The 9,362-nt window shown below is 41.0% G+C and overlaps 1 protein-coding gene across 6 annotated transcripts in view; it reads right to left on the bottom strand.

Annotated features, from left to right (window-relative positions):
- Nucleotides 1–7,416, bottom strand: part of TMCO5A (transmembrane and coiled-coil domains 5A) — a 16,172-nt gene extending 8,756 nt beyond the window's left edge. The window contains exons 1-8 of one of the 6 annotated variants that reach the window (XM_040492246.1): nt 7,339–7,401; nt 6,738–6,782; nt 6,535–6,652; nt 5,575–5,724; nt 4,796–4,919; nt 4,104–4,154; nt 3,314–3,385; nt 282–338 (exon numbers count right to left, since the gene is read on the bottom strand). In XM_040492246.1, coding sequence (XP_040348180.1) covers nt 282–338; nt 3,314–3,385; nt 4,104–4,154; nt 4,796–4,919; nt 5,575–5,663 — 393 coding nt within the window. In that variant the 5' untranslated portion in view covers nt 5,664–5,724; nt 6,535–6,652; nt 6,738–6,782; nt 7,339–7,401. Of the gene's footprint in view, nt 1–281; nt 339–3,313; nt 3,386–4,103; nt 4,155–4,795; nt 4,920–5,574; nt 5,725–6,534; nt 6,653–6,695; nt 6,783–7,025; nt 7,044–7,338 lie in introns of those variants that run through there. The other 5 variants (XM_040492247.1, XM_040492249.1, XM_040492248.1 and 2 more) reach the window with 5 other exon arrangements.
- Nucleotides 7,417–9,362: the final 1,946 nt, after the last annotated feature.

Genomic DNA, 9,362 nt, shown 5'->3' with positions numbered 1-9,362 from the left:
TTTTTTTTTTTTTTTTTTTTTTTTTTTTTTTTTTTTTTTTGTGGATGAACAGGCTGTACTTTACAGTCTCGATGGAAATTACTTGGGGACAGTTGGGAGAAAAATAGATACTAATTCATAGAAGGTATAGATTATGGAGAATATTCTGTAAAAAATGTGAAAAGAGAAGGTAATCTGGGGGACTGTATTGACATGATGTAATACATTCCTCCAAATTTTGTGACCAAAGATCAAGTTTTCCTTACTGTGGGAGAAGGAACATTGAAGTTATTGTCGTTTACCTTGGTCAGCTTTTGCTCTTGGTCTGCACAGGAAGCTTCCAGCTGTTTTATCTTAGCCTATAGAAAGGGAAAGAGACTGGTAACTCAGCCAGGTAAAAGCAGGATTCCATTCTGAAATGGGATCACAAACATTATCTCACAGGTGGTTAAAGTGCGTCAGGACCAATTTTAGATGTCTTTTTATTTTTATTTTATTTTATTTTTTTTTTAAATTTTTTCAACGTTTATTTATTTTTGGGACAGAGAGAGACAGAGCATGAACGGGGGAGGGGCAGAGAGAGAGGGAGACACAGAATCGGAAACAGGCTCCAGGCTCTGAGCCATCAGCCCAGAGCCCGACGTGGGGCTCGAACTCACGGACCGCGAGATCGTGACCTGGCAGAAGTCGGTCGCTTAACCGACTGCGCCACCCAGGCGCCCCTTAGATGTCTTTTTAATGGAGGGGAGTCAACCTTGAGATGAGAGGACACTTGAATTGAATCTAGTGTGAAGGAGCACTAATTTGGTGTGTATGAAGATGTTACGTGGCTGGAGCTTAGGGGCGATTGGTAAGAATGAAATGAGGTGGGGAAAGGTAGACATGGAAGAGATTACAATAGACCCTTATAGCTTCTGGAGAGTTTGGTTCTTTATTCTAATTGCAGTGAGAAGCCAGGTGAGAGCTTAAAGTTGTAAAGATACAGTCTGGTTTGTCTTCTTTCTTGTTTAAATTTATTTAAAAAATTTTTAATGTTTGTTTACTTTTGAGAGAGAGAGAGAGAGAGAGCGCGAGAGTGAGTGAAAGAGAGCACGGGAAGGGGTAGAAAGAGAGGGAGACACAGAACCCGAAGCAGGCTCTAGGCTCTGAGCTGTCAGCACAGAGCCAAATGCGGGGCCCAAACTCATGACTGAGATCATGACCTGAGCTGAAGTCGGACGCTTAACTGACTGAGCCACCCAAGTGCCCCTGGCTTGTTTTCTTTCTAAAGAATAATCTTTTCTGTGTGTGGAAGGTAGACTGTTTAGGTCTAAGTATAAAGGCAGGAGGACTCACTAGTTAGGAGGCTACTTTAGCATCTAGGTGAGGGGTTATGGTGGCTTGCAAAAGGGTAGTGTAATAGTAGTAGAGAGGAAAAGATGCATTTGGGGTATATTCTGTAGGCAGAGGGGACATACTGCAGGCTTTCCTCTCTTCCCTTTTCAGCTCTATTGTTCCCACTTTCATTGAGCTACCATTTTTTTTTTCCCCACATTTGGACTCTTCTAACAGTTCCTTTCCCCACCAGTCAATTACATCTAGGGCCAGACAGCCAAAGGTGCTATGGGCTGTATTTTAAAGACAGTGGCCTGAGTCACAAGGAGTTGAGGCAGGTGTCCTATTAAACTGCTCAACTGATCACCAGCATGCAAGAGGAACAGAAGCAAAAGAGGTAATGTATATTTCATAGAGTTAGAGATACAACGTGAGAATTCTTCAAAATAGGTGGACAAAAGGGAATGATTCAAAGCGTTAATAATACTCTTTAGGGCTGGGCTGATGGCTGCCAGGAAAATAATGCCCATTGTTGTGCCAGGAACTCTCTGTTTGGAGTCTGTCACAATCAGCTCACCTGACGTGGCCAGCATAGCCAGACTTAAAGTGTCACCGCTAGATTCGGGCAGACTTGCTGTTAGCAAAACTTGTTTTGGGCAGAAGAAGGAAGAAAATCAGTCTTCTAATCTCTGCAGTTTTATGGCTAGGATAATCAAGGAGCTTTAAGCTCCTTTCTAGTCTTAGCTCAAGTTTATTCCCCATGTACACATAGGCTCCTGATTTCTCTCTTTCCAGATAAGTGTCCTGGATAGGCATGCCCAAACAACTTACTTGGAGGCTTTGACTTCCTCTTTTTTATGTCTATCAATGCTAATTTGGCCACTAGAACATAGAGCAGTAATTCTCTATTCTTTCATTTTCGATTTCTATATTAAATGTGTCTATATCTTCAGAGTCTTCATACACACAGTATGGGCTTAAGTATGAGCTTAAATGTGGGGCTTAAGAAGCAAAAGAGATTGAAAGATAGGGACAGTGTGTTTTTCTGCTCTTTAATTTACTTGTTCTTAAATGACATATATAAAAATAAGTATCAATTAAAAAAAGCAAGATGGGGCCTGGGTGGTTCAGTCAAAAGAGCACGTGGCTCTTGATCTCAGGGTCATGAGTTGGAGCCCCACACTGGGTGCAGATATTTCTAAAAAAAATAGAAAAAAAAAAAAAACTTAAACATCATAAAAAGAAGCAAAGAAAAATTAGATAAGGCAAGGACAAAGACATATTCCTACAGAAATTATCAATAAGAATTGAATCTGCCTTCTGAAAAAAAAGATCTCTAAATCTTGCATCTTTGATCAGATGGGTTATGGTTGTGCTCAGGTGCTTAACTGTGAAACACAATTAGGGAAATGGTAAGCCCTGTATGATGCACTTAGCAGTTAGAGGTCACTATATACTTGAATGACCAGTTGAATGAATCCTTTGCTGGATTGGAGTCAATGACAGGGTGTGTAAATTACCTAGCACACAGTAGATTTACAAGTCCAAACTCTGCCTCTATATGAATTCATGCATATGCTTCTGCTATACTTTTAAATAATCACCTTAAAATTGTGACTTTTTAATGTTTTAGAACTCCAAAAAAAATATTTTATATACACAATTTCATTCAGTTTTCAAACTGAGGCTGGGAGGAACTGATTAAATTGCTCAACTTCATAAATCACACTAAGTACCTCTGGGTCTGGGATTTAAATGAGGGACTTCAACTACCTCCAATGTTATGTATGTATTTGTGCATTTGTGCCCTCTTTTTGATGGAAAGAGAACAAAATATATGGCTTCAGAGTGAAAGCCCTTACTAAGGGCAGAGGAGAATTCAGCATTTAGTAGCCCAGGTTTAATCTGGCATGGCTGAAACTACAAAGAATTTATCCCAACTTTGACAATTGTTTCCACTTAAAGACTTGTTTTCCTGGTCACGCAGACCAAACCCATTCGAGGTTGCTTTTTTGTTTACCTTTGACTCTTCTGGGGTTCTTTTTAGATCTTCTTGTTCACACTTGGTTGCCTTGTGTGATTTCCTTGTAAGCTGTAGTTTCAAACAGAAAAAATACGTTTCAAATAAAAAGTATATCAAATAAAAAAAATATAGCAGACAAAGACATTCTCTGATGCGTGGGAGACAGTAACTTGGCCCAGATCAAAGCTGCCAGGAAAAGGTCCCTTGATGGATACTTGGTGTCTTTGGGAACATCTTTAATCTACCTCCATTTATTCTCACTAGTTTTGGCCACCAAAGCTGCTCAAAGTAGGAGTACTTCCCTGAACCCCTAATCCATGCCAGATTATTCAGGCCTGTGGGCATGGGTCAGAAAGTAGGGGAATCATAAAGAAATCCACTGTATTTTGACCAGTTGAGGTAGAGGGAATACCTGGACAAAGAAGAAGGAATTTTTAGGAATTAAGTGTTTTTAAAAGTCTCTATAGAAAGCAAAATTAACCTCTCACCACAGAGGTCCCAGTCAATCCCTTTAGAAGCAATTTCCTTGTGATAGAATGAAGAACCTATGGGATCACTGAATACCTGGGATGCCCTATCCACTCTTTTCAATTTGATACTTGCAGGGATAATCCATGGCACTTTGGCCATGAGACTCAGCCTCAGGAGAGTGGATTAGTAGTAGTGCCCATGCCCAGCACAGGCCTCTCTGACATGTGGGATCTTGTGTGATTATTTGCCCTCCCTTGCCTCTTTGATGAGTGGTGCTGCTGTGGGGACACCAGGGAACACAAAAGCCCCATGTCACCTTTCTTTGAAGTTCTTCTATACTGTGGACCAGAGTCTCATTCTTCCTATCCTGTTGAGAGGACGAAGCAGAGTTTAAATGTGCATCTGTGTACCACCATCTTGATTTGGTTGACTGTTCTTTATTTTACCCCAGTGATATTTTACTACAGTAACTGTACCTTCCTGCATAATGTCAGGTAAAGGACCTGTGGTTTGATCTCCATACGTACACATCAACTTCCCAGGGATTGAGATGACCACATCTCCGGCTTCCCAATATTAAATATTACTGGAGACACCCTACCCTCCACACATCCCCTTCCATGCAAGGACGTACTCTACTATGACTTTTGAGTTGACTATACTTTGTATGTAAAAAGGGGAAACTGTTGTTTCTGACAGTGAGGAGGAATCAACCCTATCAATTGGCTTTTCCCTGCTTTTTTAAACATTTTTTTAAAGTTTATTGATTTATTTTGAGAGAGAGAGAGAGAGAGAGAGAGCCAGCAGGAGAGGGGCAGAGAGAGAGAGAGGGGGAGGGGGGGAGAGAGAGAGAGACTCCGAAGCAGGCTCCATACTGTCAGCGCAGACCCTGACTCAGGGCTTGAACTCATGAACCGCAAGATCGTGACCTGAACTGAAGTCAAGATTCAGACAGTTAACCAAATGAGCCACCCAGGAACACCAAGCTCTTCCCTAATTCTTGCTTACAAGTCTGGCTGTCTCTTCTTCCAGCTCCTGCAAGGCTTTTTCCCTCTCTATCATGGTGTGGTTCTCCTTTTCCCATTCTTCATCTTCAGCCAAGTCTCTGGTGTGAGCAATCTCACCTTCCATCCTGGACGATGCAAGCACACACTATGAGGAACTGACAGCCTTAGAAATAATAAAACACATGTCAGTTTTAAGGGTACTTTGATGACAATAAATATAAATCTAAAGTTGGAAACCCTTTCTTTCCTGGATCCTTAGGATCAGAATGTCTTTAAAGAGAAGAAAAGTAAGATTCCCCCGATTACCACATCAAACACCCCAATGTACTTCCAGCTCAGGTGAGTATCTTTCATTCTTTTAGGATTTTCTTTGTTGTTGTTTTAATGTCTATTTATTTTGAGAGAGAGAGAGAGAGAGAAGGAAATTAAGTGGGTTGAGGGACAGAGACAGAGGGAGAGAGAGAATCCCAAGCAGACTCCATGCTGTCGGAACAGACCCTGATGAGGAGCTTGATCCCATGGTCATGACCACGAGATCATGACCTGAGCCGAAATCAATATTTGGATGCTTAATTGACTGAGCCACCCAGGTGTCCTTAGGATTCTCTTTGAAACTTGCTGTATTATTCAGGGGTTTGAACCACAGACAAATACTGAAGAATGAAAAAGAAAGTTGTTATAAAAAGATAAAGGCTCTAGAGCAAGCTGGAAAATTCAATTGTTTCTTCTCTTCCAAGTTCTTTGGATTAGGAACTTCCCACATGAAACCCCAATACTCACCTCTGAATCTCATTTTCTTTCCCTTGGATTTTGAGAAGAAGTTCCTGATTTGCTTCATCTATTCTCTGCATATCCCTTTCAAGGTCCATGTTCAAACTGTTAATGTTCCTCTTTGACTGGACCAGTCTTAAGATTTCCACTTTCTCTGACCTGTAGGCTCAGCCCCCAAAATGAATAAGGGCCAGTTATCTTAAGATCACTAATTTTTTGGGCCAAAAAGGATATCTAGAAGACATATAACTCATTAGCCTGGCTATTTTTGGGAGCACACCTTTCCTTTTTCATTTTTAGGAAATTACATTTCTTAATCATGCTGTACAATTTGTTTCAATAATTCTTAACTCAGCAAAGGAGGTCTTTCTTGGCCAGAGTGCTCAGTATAATAGTGCACCTCCACTCTGGTTCCAGGAGAAGTTTTGCTTCCTTAAATAGCCTTTTGCATTGGAGAGAATGATTTTCAAATTGTTCACAAAAGCTGCTCATGCAGTACACTTTTATCAAGTACATTTAGTCAGGAAGCTGGTACATAATTTATGATTGGACACAGGTTTATGCAGAACCACAAGAAGTTTCCACCAGCAGTTAGGGCTTCAGTCTTTTTCTACCTCCCCTCAACTGAAAATTTCTCTGCTATTGTCTACTAGAAAGCTTGAGAATATCCTATGGGAGTCACTCCATTGACCATACACAGAAGTAATTCAGGTTTTCACTTTCAAGAATGCAGGTATCATTTTTGAAGTAAATTTGAATGAAATAATGGTAACTTAATGCTAGTGTAGTCTAGAAATGTATCTGGCACATGGGAAGCTCTCAATAAACTTTTAGTTTTCTTGAAAATGAATTAATTCATTGAATTAATTGGTTTGTCTCTAAAATGACTAACTGGAAATAAGATAGTGAGGTAGAGGGGCATATGTATTGAGTAGGCACAAGGGACGGTTTTGGAAAAGAAATTCCTACCTTGAAGGTCTGGCTTGGATGGGGGCTTTGCAATTGCTGTCACTTCAGGAGGCCAAGGGGTGTTTGGGGCAGAGTACAGTGGAGGACAGATGGATAGGAGCTGAAGGAGAGAGCAAGACTAGAAGATGAAAGGAGGAATCAGTAGCAGACCTGCTTCATACCTTGGTCCTTGGATGTGACTTTGCATAATCAGGACTACTTACTCATAGTCTAGCTGATTGTCCTTGTGTTCTTCCATTGTAGATTCCCTAAAATACCAGCAGAGATGTATGTAATGAATTGGGGAAATGGGTCCATTTATAAAATACAGTAACTAGCCGAGAGTCCCAGAAGACAGGAACAAAATTAAGTTAACTGGTTTTTTTCCCTCCCACTCCTATAATTTGGCCATAAGGAAACTTAGCTTTCTGATTCTTCTGCCCATGAATATGCTTATGCCTTAGTAAGGATACAGTGAGGGTAGAGGGATAATGCTGGAAAATTCAATATACATCCTGCAGAAGATAGATGGTTCACCAACACAAAACCCTTTGGAAATGTATACGTGGCAGTAAGCATCAATAGACGTTATCAGTTGTTCTTAATATCTTTTTTTCTCTATGCCCAGGTGCTTCTCTTAAGCCCCATGTGCATAGATAAATGTGCATAACTGCCCTGGAAAATTATCTTTCTAGTCTGGCTTCTGCAAGAATCTCCAGATATTAAGATCTTTAGTATTACATAGGACTCAGAAAAAACAAGCAGGAGTAAATAATTTGGCTTGTTCTGCTACTTAGTTTTCTCCTTTTCTCCAATAAAGTCTACCTCCCTTCTGATGTATGGTCTTCTGGATTCTGCTCTAGTCTATTAGCTTCTGAAGAGTCTAATCTTTCCCCACTGGAACCATCCAATAGAATCTCAGAACCTTCTATAGGGTCATAATTCTGCTCTTGACATAGGATGGGTGGGGCAGTATGTTATAATAGGATGGATGGCAATGGTTTCTCCTCATTTGTGCCAAGTTCAGAGCCTAGTCTTCCCTTTGGTGGCAGTAGTTTCAATGGATTTGATTTCTAGGCAGATTGAAGGGATAGCTTCTGTCTCATTTCTCTAGCAGATTGAGCACTTTCCTTGCCCAAGCTTGACTCTTATGGGAACTCTGGGTCCTAACACCAGCAGCCTAATCCCATAATGTAGTCAACTAACTACTCATTCATTCAACAGTGAAACTTGGAAGGAGCACCTATTTTTGCCAGGCACTGTTCTAAGTACAAGGGAGACAGAATGGGAACGAAATAGCCCAAAGCACTTGCCTTTATGGAGTTTACACTCTAGGGTGTGTGTTGGGGGGTGGAAAGGGGTAACACAATCAACAGAAAACAGGAGTAAATTGATTTTATCTGGTATGTATGTTTTGGCCAGATTAGGCACAATTTGTAACTTTTTATGTGTGCAAGTCACGGAAACCTGAAGTTTCAGATCTTGACTTAATAAGGACTGCATTGAGTTGATTTGTGGGCCAGAGTGACTTCTTAACATACTGTAGTTTCTAACAAACTATTTGTAAAATTAATGGCCTCTGATGACCCCCATTACCATCTCCCTTCTTCCTGAAAGAAGGCATTTCATTGCTTTATGAAGCTGTACACAGAAGAGTAATTAAGTAACAATTCAGGCCAATGGCCTCTCGGAGGAATTAATGGTAGGGAGAGTTCATTAACCCCAGCTGGTTATAGCTTCTTCAGGAAATGCCCTGGACCAAGGTTATCTTGGCGATTAATGTATTGGATAGAGACTTTAACTAGGATAAAAATAAAGCTCTATCTCCTTCCTGGGGAGCTTTTCTCCTTGAGGGGCTACCAAAGGCAAGCCCGTAGGGGCAGCAGAACCCCAAGCTTGGGGCCTTGTGTGGGAGGAAGACAACAGATAGCCACTAGTAAGAATTGCTAAATCAAGGTAAAAACAGGGCCTTGGGGGCAGGTTAAGGTCCTTGAGGAAGCCTTCCTGCTATTTGGGAGGTGGCTTTTGATTAACACCCATTGCAGCTTTAGGGCAGCTGTTAACACCGCCTTAACTTTTCCAGGCCACACCCTGACCTGCACAGAGTCGCTGCCAGAGAGTCGCAGATTTTGCTGCATTGCTGCCAGGGATGCAGTGGCGTTTATGTGGAAATCTGTTGTGAAAACCTCCTCTTTTGACAGGCTGGGCACTTGGGCTCTTTTTGCTGGGGCTTCACCCTCCTACTCTGAGGGGTCTGGTCAGGTGCATAAGCCTGAGAAACTGCCTGGGCCCTTGTTCTTTCTGCTCCTTCCCGGGGAGAGAGACCTATTTCTTTTGCTCATCTCATTTGTCCTCACTTTACTTTGGCAAAATCTTCTTGGATATTTTTATAAATGAGCCTGGTTTTGAGGCTCATAGCCAGGCAAGGCTCTAGAACCTCATTTTAGATCAGTTTTCAAATACAGAATCAAGTACACTATTTTCCTTATGTCCTTACTTATTTTTAGTGACTATTTCTGTACAGTCTTTAGGCTCATGAAATCTCTTTCAGTTTCCTTTCAGAATCCTTCTCAGAATAGCTTTCTCAAAAGCAGAAACTTGAACTAAACTGAAATGTGAAGCAAAAGAGAGAAAGAGAGTGTACCAGTACTTAATATTGTCATTATTTAATATCCAGTAAACTGCGGTAGTTTAAATTGGCAAAAGGTTATGTATTTTCTTTTTTTTTTTAATTTTTTTTCAACGTTTTTATTTATTTTTTTGGGACAGAGAGAGACAGAGCATGAACGGGGGAGGGGCAGAGAGAGAGGGAGACACAGAATCGGAAACAGGCTCCAGGCTCCGAGCCA

Source organism: Herpailurus yagouaroundi, unplaced genomic scaffold, assembly GCF_014898765.1.
Source record: "Herpailurus yagouaroundi ecotype Mexico unplaced genomic scaffold, PumYag 184, whole genome shotgun sequence".
Classification (NCBI taxonomy): Eukaryota; Metazoa; Chordata; class Mammalia; order Carnivora; family Felidae; genus Herpailurus; species Herpailurus yagouaroundi.
Note: the sequence above shows the minus strand (reverse complement) of the source record. Positions and strands in the feature narration are given on the sequence as shown.